Here is a 23,386-nt window from a genome sequence, read left to right on the forward strand (position 1 = left end):
CCGTTAGGATAAGGGTCAATATATAATTGAGGGACTTTTGAAGTCCATGCAATATATCTTGCAGACATTTTTATTAAAAGTAATAAAAAATATTTTTTTTGTGTTCATTATAATCATGTCTTTACAAATTCCATAATTATTTACTATGGATACAATCACTTAATAAAAAAATTACTGGATATCAATAAAATGTCAACTAAATAACTGTCCAAATTTAATAACAACCACCTTCTGATTAGCTGAACAATAATAAAATCAGCTTATTCAAAAATTGATTTGATTGTGTTCTTTTTGTTAAATTGAGATAATCATGACAGATATTTCTTTTTTGGCAATATATCAAATTATATATGGAAAATAACTAATTGTGTCTGTGTCTGAGAAATCACTTTCCACTAAGTTACCCATTTCAAAAACACCTCTCAAGGAAGTATGTTAATTCCTGCACACATGACCTGCTCCACATGATGTCATTTCCTCCTGAAGACAAGACTGACAAAACTTCAAGGCTTCCTTAGTTATTTAATATAATGTAACGTGTGAGTCAAACGTGGATTTATGGCATGTTAACAGGTTTACTACAATATCTCTATAAATAACTTTAAATTTCAATTTTACTCAGTTTTAAATGTCATAATTTGAAGAATCTTTCTGCAAAAATGCCATGTGGTGTTATAGACGGCCATGTTGATTTTAGGCCTGAAAACAGCAAAAATGTCAACTATGACACAAAAAGTCCCACAAATTTTTTATTTTTTTTTTAAAGTTATTTTTTTGGCCTTTTTGTCGGCTTTATTAGATAGGCGCAGTGAGAGAGAGACAGGGGAGAAGAGTCTGGAGAAGACATGCAGCAAAGGGCCGCGAGCGGGAATCGAACCCGGGCCGCTGCGTCGGGGACCAGCCCCTGTACAGGGGTCGCCTGCTCAACACGTTGAGCTATACGGGCGCCCAAAAGTCCCACAATTATATATTTACTCATATCATTCCAAAATAACTGCTATTGAAATGGTAATGTTTCTAACACTGAAAAGACCTAGACTGCACATATAGGATGTACTCAGTTAAGATTGTGAGACAACATACAAGACTACTGGTCATCCCAGATGAGAGATTGGTTCTTGAGGACACCAATATGAGTTAAATACAATTTATTTTTTATATTATTATTAAATAGTTCAGTCATGATAAACAGCTAGTTAATGTTCCTCTCCAGTCATTGATTAAACCCCTTAACACACATCTTTGTGCATCAGAATGACACATTTACAATGTCTTGTTTTTTGTCCAACTCCAATTCTGAAAAACAATAATGATACAGGAAGCCCCATCCTACAATTTGACAAGATTGGTTTCTTATGCTTGTTTCATATAAATTTCTGGAAATTTGACCCATGTTTTTGGAACTGTCACTGGTAAACTGCAGTTTCAATTTGAAAAACAAACTTTCACTCGAGGAGGTCTTTGAAGGTCACATATTGTTCCTCATATCAGCAAGTTAATCAAAGTCTCACAGTGCCCCCGCAGTGTGTTTTTCAATTTTTCAGCCCAAAATACTGTAAAGATATTTTGAGCCATGACTGTGTAACACCTGGTTTTAGGGCCATTTTGCTCTGAAAACCAATGAGCTGCTGCTGTTAATGTACCCCCTTCAGAAAGAACACACTGTCTAGGTTTGAGCTGGGCAACTATTTGTTGGCTAGCTTTTATTTTCCACCTTCAGGTTTAAAACGATCACAAAACACAATAAAAAAAGCTTTTCATCTTAGGGGACCTTTAACTTTCATGTTACTTTATGTAAAAACAAGTTCATATGGAAGGAGGTGTACGGATTAAAATTTTTGGCAGAAAGAGCATTTTTCTGGCACTCAGTATCACCAGAGTTAAAATATCAGAATCAGTTGCAGAAAAATATGTGGACTGCTGGACCTCCACAATAAATGCAACAAGCTTTTTGTATCTCTATAGGTACCCAGGTTACCTCAAAGCAAGACCTAATGCAACAAAATACACACCTGGTACAAATAGCTTACAACTTTTAACACCTACCAAAGTGGAAATTTGTCTTTAACTTACCAATCTTTGAAAGCACCAAAAGAATGTCCCTTCAAACTACCAATCTGGAGGCGGATATCTGCTGTGGAATATCATGAGGCTGCTTGCATATGTAGAGTTACACAATTGGTCAACACAAACACTTAATCTAGGACAGGCAGCATTTACTTTACCAAGAAGACTCTTAATAGATTGACCTTAATGTAGACAGAAGTAGGAAAGTAGAGTTTTTTGACTTCAGTACATCTACTTCCCGTTTGACTTATAAGAAGAAGGTTTTTGAAGATCAGAGCAAACACTAAATAAAACCCACCTAGTGTGATTGCCACTGCGTTTCTATTCACATAGAGGGCAGGTCTGTCTCTCGTATGTGACCAGGTTACACACAGGGAGTACCACTGTGACAGATGGAGGTCGATGTGAGTCGTAGTCCACTCCTGACCGAACAGCCAGACCACTAAACGGCCCGACTTTCCCCCCAAACCCAGCTCAGCGTGCTGCACCTCGGGGTGACGGTACATGAAGGCGGTCCACTGTGAGGAAGTCTCCATCTACAGGTGGGTGATAAAATAATACACATCTATACCACATCTCCGACCAAGAAGTCCCATTACATTTTCTAGCAGTGTAACTGGTAATGGACATTACTCTTCAGTACCTGGAGCTTCAGTTCGAGGCAGACGGTGAACTCCTGCAGGGCGGGAATGAACACCTGAGGCTTCAGTCTCCAGTGGCTGCACCCAAAGGTGAAGTCAGCCACCGTCCCCCACAGACTGGGCCAAGGCACTACAGAAACAGTCAACATGAGGTGCACTTTTTTACTTTTGTTGAATGATATTTTTAGCACTCCTATCTGAATAGGGATATTCTGTATTATCTAAATGCTCAGGAACTTTCAGGTTCAAAGTGATTTTTGCTATGTATTCTGCTATGCTATCAGTTGTGGTTTTTCAGAAAAGAGGAGATTAAAATAGTAAAAGACAGATGGCTGCCAGGTAAACTGTATTTAATAGTACAGCTGTATTACCTTCTCATATAGTCTTTAGCCTTTCAATGTTACATCTGTTGCTAGCAGACAGCGAACAGTGTTTGCAGGTGTTGCATATTGTGTTTAACTACTGTATGTGGTGTTTGCTTTAGGTGCGCTAGACTTATTTTTTACAATCAAAACTGTGACTTTCTGACACAACCGTGACTTCCAACGTGCAGATTGTGATCTTAAATCTAAAATGAGAAGTATATTTTTGAATGGGAGGTAATACTATTTACCAATGTAAATTTTTCAGCTCTCTGTTGGAGTTTCTTTAAGTTACTCCTCGATCAAATCACTATTTTTTTCACACTGGTTCCTACCTCTCTCCATAGTAGTGACCAAGCTGCTCAGTATTGACACAGTGATAAACACCATCAGACGATTTTTAAGGAAAATCATCTTAAATCTGGGGGGAAAAAAGTAAAATTCCTTTTAAATTTTTTCATGTAGAAGAATTTAAAATGGTAGAAGCATAACAAGAAAAATAAAATTGTGAAGGTAAAATTTAAAAAATTCAGTAGGCATATAGAAGAAACTTCCTCAGTATGTGTAGCAAGCAAACACATAATAATAATAACTTTATTTATATAGCACCCTTAAGAACAGTGTTCACAAAGTGCAACAGTAAAAATTACAATAAATGAATAATTAGCTAGATTAGCAATCATAACAACAAAGGAACTAGATAATTTAAAAATTAAAGAATAAGATTGAGGGTTAAAATCAGAAATTGAAAATCAAAAAAGTCAGAGAATTAGAAAATTAGAGAGACAACATCACACCAAAGAACTATGCAGCTAAAAGAAAAATAAAACAAGGGAGAACATCTAAAATAAACAGGACGCAATAGAAAACAGAACACTGAAACTAAATAAAGTTAAAGTAAACCTCACATAAAAGCAAGTCTGTGAAAGTGGGTTTTCAGATATGATTTTAAAAAGTTAATGACTCTGCACGTCTTATTTCCTCAGGCAGGTCATTCCAAAGTTAAGATTCCACAAAAACAGCCAAACTACAGGATCAAATGGCAGCTGTTTTAGTGTAGAAGTGAGTGTGTGTGTATAGAAATATGTACGCTTTCTCATGCAAATGGGTGTGTGAATATTAAAGCAGACCTGTGTTCATTCATCTTCTTATATTACAATAAACTTTAGGGGAAAAATGCAACTACAAATTGAACACAGTGTTCTAATTCCATTAAACTACATCGCACTTATGATCTTATTCATTGCAATATTTGATAATGCTGCTTTCAATTGTCAAAGAATAATTGAAGTATCACTCACCTTAAAAAATACAATCTGAAAAGCAGAAGACAACTGTAAAAGTTTCGACTCTCAACAACTTATCACTACAAGGAATTAGCTTCAAAGTGTCCCGCTGGTTTGATCCAACAAGCTCAGAGATGGAGCATTTATTACTAACCGTCTCTGTAAATAAAGACGCTTTGACTGTTTGTGAAGCAGAGACTGGCGTCGTCTGGCTGGCTGTGATTGGTCTACTGGTGTTGTTATGTGTTTGCTGGAGAGACAGAGAAGATAGAGAGAGAGAACTGCATGTGTACATATTGAATGTCCTCTTAACAGTTCATCAATTATGTAAAAACAAAAAGTAGTTGCATGACATAAAGGCAATAAGCTAAAAGATAATTAGTGCTGTCAAACATGGGCCACTTTCTGTAAACACTGTCTGCACATGTAGAGCTAAATCACTATTTTAAAGTCGTATACAAGACCTTTCTTTCTCCGTGTGGAACTAAACTGTCTGTATAATGGTAAGTCCCGTATTAAAGGTTTCAGTATTTCATCAATACCATATTTGTTAATATCTTGTGCATCAAACAATGATACCAAATGGATGATGTTCAGGGCAGAATTCAGAGGAAGGTTTGTGAGAATGAAGTAAAGGTAGCCAGCTTTATGTATACCTTTGTTTCAAAGCAGCTTCCATCACAGAAGTTCTTTTTATTTATGAAAATGAACTGTATTGTTTTTAGAATGGGAACATGGATGAATTTGTCATTGACAGCAACTTGTTTGACATGTTCGTCCCAGTTGTATTATTTTGTATGGTATCATACCATATCATAACACCACTGTGCGATTCAACTGGCTACGCTGCGCCCCATTTGTCCTTGAAATACTTCCTCCATTTAGTATCAGAGTTCTTCTGTCACAGTTGGCAATGGTTTTCTAAGGCACACGTATATTATCAGTTAAAACCTGTGTCTTAATAAGATGTCTGCTAAATCCAGAATACCTACAAAACTGCAAACAACAAACTGTCTGACTGCATTTCAGTCTTAGACTTTCTGCTGGGTACATTCCATGAACTAGTTTTAGGTGCCTGAACAAAAGCAAAACTGTACCAAAGGATGAAGCGCAGAGGAAACAACGTAACATTTTGGCTGAATAAAATAGTTACTGCTTGTTCAACAGCCTTGTTCTGAGCTCTTTGACTCTTGGAGTTTCTTCAGTCGAGTGTTCAGTTCCCAAACACCCGCTGAATGAACTCCAAAGTATTACTCTGACAGTATCACTCAACACAAACCGGAGTTAGAGTTAAAGAATAAACTCCACAAATTTGACACTTTCACTTTTTTTTTGTTTAGCTACCCGATTTTTCACTCCAGAAATTTGCTGTGCATGTGACATGATAAAATGCTACATGTCATCATGGAACCTTTAAATCAGAATTAAATCAATAAAAACATGCAATTTCTCAAGTTTTGTAGAAAGTTTATTCCATTACAACAACCCATCAAGGCATGCAGTTTGCATATATATTTCAAAACTGGTATTTATTTTCCCCTTTCTTCGGAGCAAAAACAATTCGTAAAAGTGCATATAGTTTCATTTACTTAAAACATACTGTACATTAAGCATAGCAATATCAGTTAGCAGTTACACATGATTTTGATTATTTAAGCACAGAAAGATATAACTTTTCAAATGTAGAAAAACCCCATGTAGACATTAAAGCTACTAACATTATCAGCTATTTTTTGTTAGAAAAAAGATGAAAAATGCAATTCAAACAATCACAATTCACATCTTTATTTCAGATTTATATCACCTAACTGCAACATAACGTGCACCGATTTCTCAGCTTTTAAAAATACAAGGTAGCCGTTAGCTTAATGCTAACTCTTCAGTGAAATCGGTGTTGAATGAAAGCAAAGACTCACAACCAGGAGCTCTTGGAATTCCAGCGTAGTGGTTATTTTTTTTCTGCTGCATCACCAGGTTGTATAGTTTTATGTGGACCAGCATATTTTATGTCTCCTATAGGAAACTGTCCAACTCGTCAACTCGTTTTCTAAGCTATTCAGAGCTGGAGGACAAACCACTATCTTGTAGCATCAGTGTGCAGCATCAGAGCAAACCATCAGCATTTGATAAAAATTACATTACGTTCCCATCACTTAATTTTCAGTCTCCCTGAAGCTCAACTTGATTATACTGAAATGTATATATATATAAAAATAAAGCCTGAAAAGCTGGGTTTTTTTTTTTTATCATGATGGTTACAAAAATCACTGCAAGCTGTCCGTCGCTATTTGTTGCCGCAGTCAGTGCAGAGGATGTCTCTTCCTTTGGCTACGAAACGCTTGTTGGACAGACTGAGGGAGCACTTCTTACAGTTGAAACAGTATTCATGCCAGGAGCTGCCCTCGTAGTTCACGACGTTCACTCCTTTCCCAAAACCTGCGAGGAGAAGAGAGTTAGACGCTGAATTGACTGGAATTTACCTGTTGGCCTGAATCCGTCAGTTCAACTTTAAAGTCGCTGTAATTAAACGTTGAACTCTTCAACATGCTGTTCCAAGGGTTAGGTGGTGTTCATCTTAAAGCATTACCTCACTTTAAACTGGGGAACAAGTGAACACTTGGATCCTTTCATTCTGGTGTATTACTATTTTTATTTAGTCCCACATTGTACCAAACTTGCAAAATCAGGCAACATAATACAACTACAGTACCAGTCCAAAGTCTGGACACACCTTCTCATTCAATGGTTGCTATTAGGGATATTGGCATAAAAATGTAATATCAATCAATATTGTTACCATTTTTTTGCCTATCATGAAAACCGATAAAGTAATGACTGGATTTCATCAACAGTTTTCAAAATTGTACAGTATAGTTGCCACTTTGTAGTAGACTCATGGAGAGAGGGAGAATGTGAACTTTCGTTTTAGACGACTAGCACAAAAAAAATACATTTTTTCCATAACTTAAGTTGACGTAGTTTTCTTACTTTGCATAGACAATGTTTACATTTTGAAACCCTTGTTGCATTTGAGAATGCATCCAATGGGGCATCACAATAAAATTAGGCATGATGTGTTAATTCCACAACATGAGATATATGATGTTACCTAAAATTAGTTAAATAGCCCACATATATCGGTGTCGGTATCAGATGATATCGGAATCAAAAATTGAGAGTTGGACAATATCGGCATATCGGTTATTGGCAAAAAAGCCAATACTGGACATCCCTAGTTATTTATTTTAATTATTTTGTACACTGTAGATTAATACTACTGACGACATCAAAACTATGAAAGAACACATATGGAATTATGTAGTAAACAAAAAAGTGTTATGCAAACCAGAATCTGTTACATATTTTAGATTCAGCTTTGCACACACTTGGCATTCTCTTAGTCAGCTTTCTTTGATAATTTCAATGCCTTCAGTATTAACCTACAATGTAGAAATTAATTAAAATAAATAAAACCATTGAATGAGAAGGCGTGTCCAAACGTTTGACTGGTACTGTGTATCCTATTAATCACATTTTGGCATCAGTTGTTTATCAGTCACTTGTAAATATCTTGTTTTTGTTGACAGACTTACTATATTAATCTCTCAATAAATGGCTATATCCTCTATTACCTGCTGCAGTATTTTCCACTTGCTTATTATGTTGAATTTAAAGTCACAATTTGTACTAAAAACTCAGGTGTTAACAAAGTTTACCCAGTTTATAACAGAATCTTAAATGTCCTAAATTGTGCCATTTTTCAGCAAATGAACAAAAGTCTCCTGTTGGTAGCCTTACAGGCAAAACTGAGAGTGTTTGTAATCATATCATCTAACTCTGTGACAATAGAATGTCCCCACTGGCACCTGTGACAACCAAAGATCACTAAAGATTTGATATTTTCTCTGTAATATTTCCAACTATATACCAAACTCTCAAGAGCACAAATTTGCTTTAAAAGATCGATCTGTGCAGATTTTTCTAACTGTCGTATCTTTTTTTTCTGCAGTCTTCTGACCTGTGATGGGATGTTGGCAGCCGCTGCATTTCTTAGCCACAGAGGTCTTGTAGCAGTCGACACAGAAGACCTGGTCCTGGTGGTTTGTGAAACTGGACCCCGCCAGAGGCTTCGAGCAGGAGCTGCACACGAAACAGTGACCGTGCCACGGCTGGTCCTGGTAGTTCACTCCACCAGAGGTTATAGGCTGGAGATAGAGGTAAACAGCAGTAGTAGCAACAAATTAAAACCTGTGTTCGCATATTGTTTCATTGAGTTTTGACATGGGGGTCTTTGAGGCACTAAACCATGGGTGTTAAACATGCGGCCCGCAGGCTAAAACCAGCCCGCCAGAGGGTCCAATCTGGCCCGCGGGACGACTTTGTAAAGTGTAAAAATTACAGAGAAGACATCAACTGTAAATTGTAAATTTGTAAAACTCCAAATTTAAAATAATTTCTAGACCATGACAAGTTGTTTTGATCATAAAGTACAATACAAGATTGCTCATTAATCTTTTGTCATTTGTGTCTCATTTTTGTAATATTTTGTCTTGTTTGGGTTGTTTTTTTTCTGACTTTTGTCATTTGTCTCATGTTTTTGTCATTTTTTTGTCGTCCTGTGTTTCCTTTTTGTCTCGATTGTGTTCTTTAGTCTGTTTTTGTCATTTTGTTCCTTTTTGTCCAATTTTTTGTCGCTTTGTAACTTTTTTGTCAGATTTCTTTCGTGTCATTTGTCTCTTTTTTTCATTTTGTGTCTCGTTTTTGTAATTTTTTTTGTCTGACTTCTAGCGTTTTAATCGTAAAGTAAAATACTATATTATTCAGTTCCAGAATACTGTCACTAAATGTTTTGTGCCTTTGTAGACACTCTGTGATCTGTAAGTCATAATGTGTAAATGATAAAATGAGGCATAATGTTGTTGAAATTGAATTTTTATTAAGAAATTTCAGGTTGTTCATAATGTTGTGTAAAAAGATAATTCCTTAAATGTGAACATTTTCAGAACTGTACTTTTTTGCACTAAAATAGAAGGGAAAAATTTGGAGTTATAGTTATTTATAGGTTATTATGCTGTGATTTTACTGGTCCGACCCACTTCAGATAAAATTGGACTGAATGTTTTTGAACTAAAATGAGTTGGACACCTCTGCACTAAATGTAACAAAGTAATGGTAAAAAAAAATGAGTAGAATCAGAAAGTTTTACACAGTAGCAAAGTGTGAAACCCTTCAAAGTGCACATGCTGTATAAGGAAGCCTCATTATCACTTTCCGGTGATTCTTTGATCCTTTAATTTGCTTATAAGAAAGCAAGCCAGTTCCACCTTTGACAGAAATTACCTTTTTGCAGCTGACACAGTGTTTGGCGAATTTCTTGTCATGGCAGGGGCTGCAGTAAATGTCATTTCCTTTGTAGAGGAAACTCTGTGATCCTATTGGTCGTTTACAGTTGCAACAGGTGAAGCATTCATCGTGCCACGAGTTCCCTTTGTATTCCACGCTCTCTGTACCTGCAGGAGACAAGGAAAGGACTGATCAAGTACAACCTGTAGATGGACATTTGACAGCCACTCCAGTTCTAAGTGTTTACGGTGCTTTTTGAATGCAAAAGCCGTAGATACTCATTTATTTGGCTTAAAAACATGAATTTCTGTGTTAAATTCTTTTAAAACATAGTTTGTCTTGTGTAACTGTGTTTCTTTGGTCTTTTAATCACCAAAATAAGTTGACCAATGGGTCACTTTCTTCCCAAATCTTAGCCCTCACAGAGCTTCTCTGCTGACTTTACAAAATCCAGGTGTGAAAGTGATGAGTCGTACCGGCCAGGATGGGTTTGTAGCATCCGTGGCAGCGTGGAGCATCCTCTCTGGAGCAGCACTTCCCACACATGATGCGGTCGTCCTTGGTGCTGAAGGGCTCCTTGGCCAGAGGCTTGTAACACTTTGCACAACGGAAGCACTCCTCATGCCAGTATCGGCCCTTGTGGCTGAGCTCCTGACGGAAGAAGACAGAGAGAAGTTGTTCTCAGAGGTACGTGGAAGGAAAAATAAAGCACCAACACTCTGACGGTGAACCTGACAACACACCTTGGTCTCCACAGAGATGGGTCGGTGGCACTCGGCGCAGGAGTTGGCGCAGAACTTGGTGTGGCAGCGGATGCAAACCGGCCGGCCTTCGCTACGTACGAACCTCTTCCCCCCAAGGTCTTCGCGACAGTAGAAACAGTGTGAGCTGTCTGCCATCGTCACGTTGAAGTGGACTCACAACTACAGCAAGAAGAGAGAGAATTGAAATCCTGCTCACCATGAAGGCATCACGGTAAAAAAAAAAAAAAAAAAAAATGCAGATTTTATATTTATTTTAAGAATTCCTGATATTTATGAGAAGAATTATTTGGTTGTAGTTCATCAAAAATAAGACTAGATCAGCTCAAATGTTCAACAGTTCACTATCTGAACTCTAAGCAGTTTATGGTTGCTGCTTTTTTTTTTTTTTGCTTCTGTCACATTTTTGCTCTCTGTGGACTCATTTTTTCACTGCAACATAAAGTCCTGCACCTGCACATTAAACTTAGATTTTATTATTTCTACTATTTGAACAGCACCTCACAGATACTACAAGGACCGTCGTAAAGTTGAAACTTTGATGATTCTTTGTTTTGGTGTCTGATCAAACTTTGTCATTTTGATGATTTTTAACATACGTTTCAAACCCACTGGCCGATTTTGGGGTTCAGAGATCTAAGATTTAATGATTCTGTTCTTTCACAGCTGTGTGTAAGCATCTCAGCATTGATTTAGTGGTTTTTTTTCAGGTGTTCTTACTGGAAAGAGCCACCCAAAACTACCACAGAGGGGCGCTGTTGATACACTTTGTACCTGTAGATGAAGAAACAGGTTTCACTGATATTTACTGTTTGCTGATGAGATGCCTGTCATTACTCGAACAGCGCCATCGACATATTTGTTTTGTGTAACAGCATAGCAACACAGGTGTCTTTATCTGTGTTTTTGTGTGTTCACCTGTGTGTTTGCATATGTGCTCTGTTCGTTCTCGCCCATACGTCTTATCTCTTTCAGATAAAGAAGCTCATACAATAAAGTTTATGGCTGATTTGAGAGGCAGACAATTGACCAACAATACAGGTTGGTGTCATTTGATCTGAGGATGAAATTAAAATCTTGTTTTAGGATGTGTTGCATACAAAGACATGCCAAAGTAGTCATTTTTTTGTTAACATTCAAGGAAAAGCAAGTTCTGAAACTGGGTGGTTGAGCTGTGCCATATAATAGCTGTGTCTGCAGCATACTGGGGTAAATGATTCGGAGATTAGAGTTCATGCTTTTATTTCCTCTCTCCTTGTCTATGTAGGAATCTTACCCCTCGCTGGCCTCTTTTCATCAGCTGCTACCGAAGATCCGTCTAGATCCCTCCAACCTACTGACCAATCACCTCTCTCCATCTCCTTTGCTCTCAGGTAAGGTACAACTCTGTAATGCATTGTTGGCATTGTTATCCTCTAAAAACTCCAAACATCGAAACTTTCTATGAAGGACTTTGGTCCACGTTTGTTGTTTTTAAATGCATTCTAAGTATAAATTGACTCCACTTGATTTCTCACAGTCCAATAATCACTCTTCCTAAAATACAGCATGCATAAACTCTCTAAACATAGAACCAAAATCGCCACATTGGCCTCCAAAACTCTCATGACAGAGCCGTGATTACAGGGTCAGGATTTCAGATTGTAAAGAATACACAACAAGATGGTAAAATCACGGCTACACAAACACACAGAAATGTAGGGGAAGAGATGGATACAGTCTGTTCACTCGAGACATTTCCCACATCAAGTTCACGCTGGCTGACCACAAGGAATTCTCACAAACTGGTGTGTGTGTGTGTGTGTGTGTGTGTGTGTGTGTGTGTGTGTGTGTGTGTGTGTGTGTGTGTGTGTGTGTGTGTGTGTGTGTGTGTGTGTGTGTGTGTGTGTGTGTGTGTGTGTGTCTCTACACAGTGAGGTGAACACATGAAGGAATGCCTGGTATGACTGATGTGGTGAGATCTGGACCGCTTACAACCTCTTGACAGAACCGGCACACACACTCCACTTCTTACATGAACCACTCCCTAGGAAACCACAAACTATAGTGTTCGCTTCCTGCATGTCAGCACACATTCATGAGGAAGTTCTGGTTTTGGCTGAGGATGTTACCACAAGTTTGGGCTGCGTTGTCAAATGCTCAAGTTTGCCTTTTCCTTGTGACCTCGCCTGAGTTTTTGACACAAGTCACAAATGGGTTTAGAGATTCATTGGATGCAACAGCTGACGATGTTTGTTTGTTAATGTCGATAAGGGAAATTTATGCTTATCTTTGCCTGAGATAGGTGGACAGAGGAAGCTATGGACTGGAAGGTGCTGGGAATTAATTTTTACAGTTGCAAGTTGTTCAAGTTTTAGAATTTCACCCCAGAACTTTTTTTTTTTTTTTTTTACATCAAGAAATCATACATAACAGTTTTACATTAAAGATTGCTTTGGTAGCAGTAGGTTTCAGTAGTATCTCTACTTTATGTCTCTGACTGGTAATATGTGTAGGCGTCATTTTATCACTCTTTTAATATGCAAATGCATCTCTTACAACTATCTTAGAAGTTGCAAATATGTACATTTTTCTTTATTTTCCTCCAAAAGGTCCCATTATATTTTTCTTCGAACTAAGTGCACCATATGGCATGCCGTTTAGGAAATTATAAAATATATATAATCTAGAATTTTGAATATATGGAATGAACCTCTGAATATATGGAATGAAACTTGGAATATATGGAATGAATCCCAGAATATAAGGAATGAACCTCTGAATATATGGAATGAAACTCGGAATATATATAATGAGACTTGGAATATATGGAATGAAGCTCAGAAAATATGTGGAATGAAGCTTGGAATATAAGGAATGAAACTCAGAATATATGGAATGAAACATGGAATATATGGAAGGAAATTCGGAATATATGGAAGGAAACTCGGAATATATGGAATGAAACTCAGAATATGTGAATATGTAACTAGAATGAGTTTCATATATATTCCGAGCTTCATTCCATATATTCCGAGTTTCATTCCATATATTCAGAATTCTACATTTTATATATATAATAATTTCCTACACAGCATACATGCATTCAATTAGTGATGGATGAATATGTCTTTATATTTGGTCCTGATTTGCTGCTACGTAGTCTCACTTTGCTAGTAAACTCTGTAGAACATAACGACACTGCTGGTCTTACAGTAAATAGAATACATTGGAAAATGTATTAGTTCTATTTAAATAGCACCTACAAGCCCCTTTCTGCTTACTTGTCACCTCATTGAGATTCGTTTTGGCAAATGCCAAAGGTTCTGTGTTAAGAAGTAACTTTATTTTACCAGTAAACCAGAGTTTAATGTTCCTTCCCCTCCTCTGATGAATTGACATTATAGCTTACCAGAGGAAAAGTCAAGGGATCAAAAAGTATTCTTTCCAATACTTAGTCAGGCATTTCACACAAAACATAATTTTACATATTTTTATGTAGTCATAGAGGAAACAATTTCATACCATATTTCATAATGTCAGCACAACATGCAGTGCGACAGATTTAAACAGTAAACCTGATGTTAGTTTGTCACCCAGAGTCACGCTGAGGTATGTGGCCGAGGTTAAAGGTGCTACTGTTAATAAAGCTGATTAAATAACTTCTTTTGTCTCCTCGCAAACTGAGGCTGAAACCATGTGGAGTTGACATACATCTTCCTTTCAGTGACCTGCTAATTCATCACTTATTAATGGAGAAACCAGCAGCTGGTTTATTTGTTGACAGGGTGAGGTTACTCATCCATCTTCATTGGAAGACAGCAAGTCTTACCAGTCGGGTATTTACCTGTTATCTCCTTTTCACACTTCAGCTTCCTCTTGTTTTGTTGCTTCAAAGTTTATGAAGCCATTCGAATTTTTTTTATTTATGCATAATTCTGATCTAAAACATCATCAGATTTTCACATGAGCAATCTAGTAGGAAAAAATAACCCAATTAAACATGTAAGACAAAAATATCATACTTGACCATTTATTTAGTTATTGACAAGTGTACGACTGTGTGCAAACATTTACTTTTAATATTTGTGTAGCTGTAACTATACCTACATGTTGATCTCTTTCACGCATCAATTTGAAAAGATTTTAGCAAATTTCTACATACAGAACAGATTAAACTATGATATTTTAGGGGGTTTGCGCACATGAAATGCTCACTTCAGTTTTCAAAACACTGATTCATTTCCTCTTTAACTATTCCTTGTTAGAATGACTTGTTTGCTTGGGGTCATTGTATTGCTGCACTTCCCTCTTTCTCTTGAGATTCAGTTTATGAAAATGTCATTATCCTGTGGATTTCACTGGTGTCAATAAGAATTCACTGTTACATCAATGAAGTCGAGCTTTCTTGGCCCAACTGAAGCAAAACAGGCCTGAACCATGATGCTGCCACCACCATGCTCCACAGATGAAATAATGTTCTTAAACTGGAGTGCAGTTTTCCTTTCTCTAGTTTAAACCTAAAAGTTCTATTTCCAACTCATCCACAGAGCATTATTTCAAAGGTCTTCTGACTCATCAGCATGATCTTCACCAAACTGCAGACAGGCAGTAATGTTCTTTTAGAGAGTAGTAACTTTCTCCTTGCAACCTGCAATGTTTTTCAATGTTCTCCTAATGGTGGCATCACTATCAGCCAATGTAAGAGGCCTTTAGCAGCTTAGAAGTTATTCCGGGGTCCTGTGTAACCTCGTAGACTATCACACGCTTTGCTCTTGGACTGATCTTCGTTGGCCGACTGCTTGTGCGAAATTGAACAATAGTCTTTAATTTCCTCCATTTGTAAACAGTCCGTCTAACTGTGGGTTAGTGGAGTCCACATTCTTTGGAGATGGTTTGTAATCCTTTCCAGCCTGTTTAAGATCAACGACTTCTTTTCCAAGGTCTTTAAACATCTCTTTTAGTCGTCCCTTAATGCGCTTCTGCAATCACAGGTTGTGAAGATCAGATTTTGGTAGAAAAAACGGACATCCACTCCCATCTGACTCTAATTTCAGCTGCTAATCCTAGAGGTTTATATGCTTTTGTAACTCACAGATATGTAATATTGGATCATTTTCAACAATAAGTAAATTACCAAGCATATGATTTTGGTCTATTTTTGTCTAATTACGTTCCCTTTATGTACTTTACGACTTGTATGGGTTTGCAAACTTTCAGCTATCGCTATAGAATACATTTAATATTATCTGTGCCTTCTGCTCCTTTTCTTGTTTATACTCAAAACTGCACAGGCATAGATACTGTGCAGATAGTCCACCATTACACAAAGTACTATGTGGGTCCAATTCTGCATAGCAGGCAATAGCAATGCTTGGCTATCAGCATCATAAAAATGTTATCTGATGGGAGCCGAACAGTGGCTGACAGGAAGACAGCCAGTATCCACAGAGGTTGGAGCAAAATAAATGAGGTCTCACTGACGTCACCCGGCTCTGAGGACATTGTTGCTGCATGTTTTTGGTTGGTTTTTCAGCAATAAATATTCTTGCTGTGTCACGACACGGCAGCACGTACAGAACACATCATTTTGTTCCACCCAAGCTGCCAATAGTGTGTTTGATCACTATGGAAACAGTAAAATGCAAAATTAAGCCCTGCCACGCAGCGTTAAGGGCGGTGCGGCAGCCAAGGAAAACTCTGTGCGATCGCTTCACGTTGTGGGGACGTGAATCTGTCCATAGAGTCACATTATTTTGTCCACACATTACATTTTAAGGTTAAGTATTTGGGTTGGCGTTGGGGTGAGCCATTAGTGGTGCTGGTGTTTTTCACAAGGTCAACAAATCAGCTCAGACAGGAGTGAATTGTAGGGACTGTTTTGAATCAGACACATTGAAGCCAATTGATATGCACAATAATGAAGTTTCATAGTGCTGAGAAATCAAGCTTTAGATGCACAGGCTTGTTAGTAAAATTGGTTTATTGTTAGTTTTTTTTGGCATTTATTACCAATAAGAAAATATCAGAGTTATCCTTTATCCTCTGCTGCGTGGTTTGGATGCTTTGGTTTAAAATCCTTCTGAATCCCTTCGTCTTTTCTCTATCCTTTTTTCTCTTTGTGTGTGAATCATCTCCCACCTCTGTTTAAGTTTCAGCCACCTGACTTGAACCAGTTTGTCCAAACCAGCCCAATCCATGGAGTGGAAATAGAGCGCAGAGGGATGACATCATGTCATGTGGACGAGGAGAAAATCATGCACGCGTTGAAAAACACGAGAAAGAGACAAAAGGCGAAGGCAAAGAAGCATGTAAAGAGAACATAGCAGCTAGAGTGAACATGAGCAAACAAACTGGATTAGTATATTAGCAGCGTGTTATTTTAGTGCACCAACCATTTGTGTGTTCCCGTCTGTGTGTTGGCATGAGCTTATCGCTGAAGAATGTAGTGGAAAACTGAGAAACAGGAAATCTGCAACAGAAGCTGGCACAGTCCAGCTACACACAGAAAATTGTTCAATGCACCGGCCATTACTGCCTGTGTTTACTTTCATCTGTCATTAAAGCAGCTTCACGTTACCATAAACCCCTGGCTGAACTTACGTCATTCAGTCTGTGCTGCAGGTGTGACCTCAGTGCTCCTGACTTATCTGAAAAATGTCTTTAATCACTGACATTCAGTAGAAACTGTCGGCTTCCTGGTGGTTTAAAAATAGAGGAGGGTTTGAACTGTGAATGTGCAAAATATTTATCCTATACTTGAGTGCTGCCTGACCTGCAAGCCACTGAACTGTTATAATACTTGAAATGGCTCTTTGACTTTATCTGCATTTCCACCTATTGTTGTAATGGCATGTAGATTAATAATAATGGATTAGATAACACGGAAAAACTATAAACTTGGACTCAAGCCCTAATTGCACTTCGTGAACCGGCTCAGTTATGATAAGGGATCACTTATTGTTTAAATGTGAAGGCAAGGTGTGAAAAACAATATGTTATTATATAGTGACGCTGGGAAGAAACCACCTTCACCCCGGGCTGTTTATTTGCTCCGGTCACATTTTTTATTCACTGTGGGCTCCTTTTCCACTTCAGTACAAAGTCCTACACCTCTATGGAAACAGCACAACTATGGCTAGAAGTAGACAGTATGACACAGTTATAATGCCGTGGGATGAAGTCAAGTTAAATTTTGTTGATTACTTACTTTACAAAAAACAAAACCATACAAAACTGAAATCACTATATACAACATTTTGCATCTTGCATATTTATACAACAAGTGCACACAGGTGTTACCAATCCTGGGAAAAGACAGTAAGTCTGCTTACTGTAGATAGTTTACTACATTGCTTCTCATTAGACTACATTACACATATGCTCAGTGTAAACACAGCTTGCAATTCAGCCTAGAAGTCCCTCCGTTTTTTTCAGTTGATTGTTGGTTGCAGATGAGTCTTTTTTTCATTTTTAAAGAATCAAGTCGTGGCAAACAATTTACTTTTGGGGATTTTATTCATTTCTTCAGTAGATTAGTTGCAGGAAATGAGTACCATGCAATTTTTCTTTTTTTAATAAACAGCAAAAAAAAGAGTTACAACTGAATGTGTTTGAGTTAATTTGCTCTCAACTTCATAAAATGAACACAATCAAAACCATTTTTGAATAAGCTCATTTTATTATTGTTTAGCTAATTAGAAAGGTGGTTGTTATTAAAATTGGACGGTTATTTAGTTGACATTTTAGTGATAGCCAGTCATTTTTTATTTATAAGTGATTGTTTCTATAATAAATAGTTATGGAATTTGTAAAGACGTGATAATAATGAACAGTTTTTTTTTCTTACGTTTAATAAAAATGTATGCAAGCTATATCCCATGGACTTCAAAAGTCCCTCCCCTATATAATATATATTAATATACCCATTTAGTGGCCAGCAGCTCGTTTTAAGAGAGTTTATCAGAGCCTCTTTAGCTGAAAACCAAAACAATAAGCTGAAAGACAATTTAAAAAAGCTCCATAAAGCTGAGGTGAACTGCAGAGCTGTGGGAGCATCACCTTCATATTACACATGGTCAACTGATTCCTTGTTAATACACAAATACTGCTTAAAAGCACCTTGAAGGATCAGTGTTTCCTTATCATGGCCCAACACCATCACACTGAGAGCGCTCCCACCCCTGATTCTAATCACGCCATCTGAAAAATAAATACACACAAGTGTTTGAAACTTAGCAGCAAGTTCAGCTAAACGTTTGTAGGCCACAAAGGCGGACTGAATAATTGTTTTATCTGGCTCCGGTGAGCCACATTCCAGACTGTGGAATAGAGCCGATACAACAGATCTGAGCTGAGTAGAGAGCGAAGCTGAAAGAAACACAGCATGTCCCACTACAACAGCACATACATGATGGCTTTAACAGAAGCTGCCGGTTAGATGTTCCTATAACCTGAGTCTTGAGTTACACACTCCAGTTTCTGCATTCATAGTAGAGAAGTGTTTCAGAGCAGAGCAGCTGAAAAAACGAAATGTATGACCAATTTCCATTTCCCCAAGTGTCCGTGACATTTTCCATGTGTGCTCAAGAGAGCTTTGTTTAAAGGATCCTCCTTAATGTTCAAATCTAATGGTAAAATTTAACGCTAAAATTATCTCATGATGTCTCGTGGGCTTGTTTGCCTTCAAACTGTTCCAGTCTCCTCTCATAAATCTGAAACCAACAAAATCCCTGCAAATCTCAGCATCTAACCGCTCTTCCAGGTTCTTACTCTATCAGCAGCTGCTCCAACTTCTCCTGTGAGCTGAAGCTTTTCTAAATCAGTTTCTGTATGAAAATAATCTGTATGAATTTTCCTTCAGGGGACCAAACATTAGATCATTCGCCATCAGTTCAACTGTTCAACCACAAATATGAATGAGCTCACAGACTGGTGAAGAATCAAAACAAACTGTCCACCAAGACGTTCAGTGTAACTTTAATTCTCCTCGACACAGATTTACAAGTCACGACTGAAAGCATGAGACACTATTATTTGAAAAGCTACTCCGAGGTTTTAATAATGGTAGTGGAGAGCACCTTCTAAATGCCAGTCACGTTTTCCACATCTTTGTGCTCAAACTGATGCGAACTCTGAACGTTTCTAAAAGTCTGGCTTTGAGCTTTATGCAGAATATATCCGCTTGTTACAAATTGTGCTGTTGCACCATTTCAGTGTATTTATTCCTGAGGCATGCCAAACACAAAGGGTGAACACAGCACAAGATATCTTGAGAATTTAGAAACTTATGTTTGAAAAACACTGTGTTTGGCACCATCAGCGCAAAGTTTATTGCTACAAATCAAAACATTTCCAAAGTCCACCAGCGGATACTTCAATTACAACTCCTTTACTGATTAATTATAAAAGGTGTGGATGAAAGAGATTCTTTTCACACTGACTCTCCTCATAACAAGCAGCACCATCTGTTTCAGTTGTACAGTTGGTTGCACACAGAGGGACTTTGATATACGGCTACATTTATGATGCACTCACTATTTCCGATACACAGTTGCGGAAAGTACGAGCCTTTGCTGTATTTTTCCTTTTCTTTATTCAAATTCGTCGTGAATTTTACATCTGTCTGATAGTCCCTGTAAGCTTAAGGGAATATTTCGACATTTAAAAAAATACATTTATTAACTTCCTTGGCGAGAATTAAGTGACATGATTGATTCCACTCTCTCATCTACCTGTTAAGTATGAACGGTAGCCACACTTAAGAACTTTTTTCAGGACTGTTTTGTGGAGAAAAAAGTACCGACTCCACGGTAGGTACTTCTGAGCATCCCAAAAAATATCTGTTTTTTGGTAGAAAAAAGAAATGTTAAAATTGTTTAAGAACATTCACAAAAAAATCAACCAAAATCTAGTGAATTTCGCTGGATTTTGGTTGATTTTTTGTGAATGTTCTTAAAGAAAATACAGGTTTTACTGATATATATGTAATCACTTTAGATATTTTTAGGATTTTTTTGGGAAAATTTTCACTAATTTTTTGAAAATAACTACAAGAACTTTCTTGCCAACTTTGGGGGATTTTTTAATATAAAACTTTTAAGGGAAACTTTTAAGGAATTTTTGGAATTTTCTTCCTGAAGGTTTGGCAAATTTTCAGAAATTTTTGCTGAATTTTTGGATTTTTTTCAGACAAGGAAACTATATTTTTTGGTGCCCGTAAATGAAGACAACAGGAGGGTTAACAGAAAAATATGAATGTGGTGTTGATCAACTCTTCTACCTTCCTATTCTAAGCAGGTCTGTAACATGCAACCATTTTATTTTTCTTCTAGCTGTTCTTTAAGCTGATGCAGCTGCCTATCCCTGTTTCCTTCCTTTCACATCATACAAATCACAACTTCCGATTACTGTCAAACACACCACGACCGATTTTAATAGCTGCAAGACAAAGATAACACACCGCCAAGTTTCGCACTGAAAGTCTAGTTCACTTTCATGTTGTCAGACTGTTAAAGCTGCAGGAGTCCATAAAAATCCCTAATAAAACTGCTACTAAAATATCGAGATTACATCGGGGATCAATGAAAAGCAAAAACACGGCGTCTGCATCCTATTTACATTCAATCCTGTTTAACTCACAACAGGCCAAACACAACAGGGAGTTACCATGACGTGAAGTCAGGCCAGTTGCATAAAGTTTTATGAGGCTGCGATGTATTTTATGGGACTGAGCTCATGGTAATTTCTTTAACATGCAGACACTGGCTTCGACTTCTGATAAAAAAAAAAAAAAACTCCCCAAAGGCCTTCTGGTCTGTGTGTGTGTGTGTGTGATACTCAACTCAATATCCAGCGATCTGAATGGATTATTTCAACACTTTTGTTCATTTCCATTTCACTTAATGTCCGATTTGATGTTTCCTCCAGTAGTGTTGCTGGAAACATAATTTTGTTCGTGGATCGTTGTAGTTTTCTTTCTAGAATCTGTATGTGATCGAGTGTGTGACTTGTTAACAGTCCAAAACTTAAGAGAAGGAGATCCTGAATGTAGCTGCTGGAGCCATGTGCATCACTTAGACACACACACATAGTGGACAAATGAAAAAAAATAGCTGTACAGGAATTTTAATTGACCTCTGTGAATCGTTTTTTAGCCTCAGTGGTTCCATCATTGGGTGAAAAAAAAGAGACTTCCTAACTGGAAACAGATTTCAGGAGCAGCCCAGGATTTCACAAGTCAGCATGTAACTGTAGCTCACACACACACACACATACACACACACACACACACACACACACTTCTAGAGACAGACAGACAGACAGACAGCCAACGCCCCAGACAACTTTAGGGCTAGTTTCCTCTGTGCATATCAAAATACTGCTTTACAGATGAAATGTGCATGAAATCCTAACATGTGTGAACGAGGAGGAGGGTTAGTGCCACATAGAGACTAAGAGGTGATCTGCTCTGAGCTGGATTCTTATCATAATCAATAACCTTACACTGATCACATATTGACAGTAGACCCATAAAACATGCATCCTGCAGAGTGGAAAGAACTATACCAAGCGCCATGTAACTTTTATGCCCCAGTGCAAACTAGAAAACAGCCGTGCAGTGACTAACTTCTCGTTTTCTGTCTGGGGAAAAAAACAGCCTCCAGCAGCGGAGGGTCTGTCCGCTCTGGCCGGTAACCACCAGCGGCGCTCCTCGGTCACCTTACCGGGATCAGAGTGATGTCTGCGGCGGCCCTCTGGAGGCAGCGGAGCTCCGCTTTGACGACCCGCTCACACGTTAGAGATCCTGCCAGCTGTGGAGCACCAGACCGAGGCGTGCGGCTCCGCCTTCAAAATAAGAGTAAGTGTCACGCTCCTCAAGCAAATGGGATTTTCAAAATAAAAGACAATTTGGACGAGAATTTAAAAAAAAAAAAAAAACAGCCTACGTTTCTTAAAAATAAGGCCAATTAATTTAATGTATTAAATGTAAAATAAGTGCAAGCGGCTCAACAATTCAGTCATTCGGTGCTAAAAGTCACACAGTTTCTGAAATGGAGATCATCATAATGCAATGATGAGTAAGTCTGATTGAGACCTAGCCACACACTCTCAATGCTGTAATTGCAGCTAAAAGTGCATCTACTAAATCCTGAGTAAATTCTGAGGGGTAAACTCTTATGCAATCGCTTACCTAACCTTTTGTATTTTCAATTATTTGTCATTACTTTGAAGAAAACTGTTCTCACTTTCACATTTCAAGGCTGTTGACCACACATTACCTCACTGTATAAACCAACCTGGACTATTTAATACCCTGGAGTATATTTGGCCAGTAACTTTGAGAGTTTGAGTTGCACCTTCTGGTGCTACTTGGGCATGTGAAGAACCCGGTGTCATAGGGTGTTTCGGATCTTTAATCTTCATACACCCTCGCCCAGGCAACCCAGCCGGGGGTGATCAGTCCCCAGCTTGTGTTCGAGTGGTGAGTTGCTCCATGGATCCCCCCTAAGGATCCACAGCCACCGTAAGGCCTGCTTTGCAGCCTCTGAGATGTTCCTGATGGCTCTCTTCGATTGCAGTTCTTTTACTCCAAGGAGTTTGAGGGTTCATATAAGTGAATGGCCAGCGAAGCCTCGGCACCCGACCTCGACCAGCTCACAACAGGACCACTTGCTGGTTATCCTGGAACTGGTGGACTAGTTAGTACCACGTCTGGGTGGAGTGAAGTGGTTGTGATGATGGCTGGGAACCTTAGCTATCTTCCAAGGTCGACTTGAAACTGCCAGTCATGAGCAGTGGTCAGGAGCCCCCTGTAGAGCTAGGCTGGTGATGTTGTCTTCTGCCCCGCTCTGATGAAAATGATTGACTGTTTGGGGGCTGCCTGGGTCTTGCTGTGCTGGATTGCTGTTTAGATGGAGTCCACCAAAGCCTTTAATACTTGGTTG

The 23,386-nt window shown here is 38.2% G+C and overlaps 2 protein-coding genes and 1 long non-coding RNA gene across 3 annotated transcripts in view; 1 reads left to right on the forward strand and 2 right to left on the reverse strand.

Annotated features, from left to right (window-relative positions):
- The window catches only part of LOC118470764 (adhesion G-protein coupled receptor G4), a 22,369-nt gene extending 17,885 nt beyond the window's left edge, over positions 1–4,484 (reverse strand). Inside the window, exons 1-4 of the mRNA XM_035951338.2 lie at positions 4,372–4,484; positions 3,406–3,491; positions 2,711–2,838; positions 2,366–2,603 (exon numbers count right to left, since the gene is read on the reverse strand). Coding sequence (XP_035807231.1) covers positions 2,366–2,603; positions 2,711–2,838; positions 3,406–3,484 — 445 coding nt within the window. The 5' untranslated portion in view covers positions 3,485–3,491; positions 4,372–4,484. The remainder of the gene's footprint in view (positions 1–2,365; positions 2,604–2,710; positions 2,839–3,405; positions 3,492–4,371) is intronic.
- LOC129350536 (uncharacterized) lies at positions 2,442–8,502 on the forward strand. The gene is made up of 3 exons (XR_008603971.1): positions 2,442–2,609; positions 2,708–2,860; positions 8,366–8,502. It is a non-coding gene; the product is annotated as an uncharacterized LOC129350536 (long non-coding RNA).
- On the reverse strand, positions 5,803–22,297 carry LOC111573060 (four and a half LIM domains protein 1-like). Its single transcript, XM_023277016.3, has 6 exons — positions 22,166–22,297; positions 10,443–10,622; positions 10,176–10,350; positions 9,697–9,866; positions 8,375–8,561; positions 5,803–6,792 (listed from the first exon to the last, which is right to left on the reverse strand). Exons 2-6 carry the CDS (start codon positions 10,596–10,598, stop codon positions 6,641–6,643), a joined length of 840 nt encoding a protein of 279 aa, XP_023132784.1. The 5' UTR covers positions 10,599–10,622; positions 22,166–22,297; the 3' UTR covers positions 5,803–6,640.
- Positions 22,298–23,386: the final 1,089 nt, after the last annotated feature.

This window comes from Amphiprion ocellaris, chromosome 14, assembly GCF_022539595.1.
Source record: "Amphiprion ocellaris isolate individual 3 ecotype Okinawa chromosome 14, ASM2253959v1, whole genome shotgun sequence".
In the NCBI taxonomy this organism is placed as follows: domain Eukaryota; kingdom Metazoa; phylum Chordata; class Actinopteri; family Pomacentridae; genus Amphiprion; species Amphiprion ocellaris.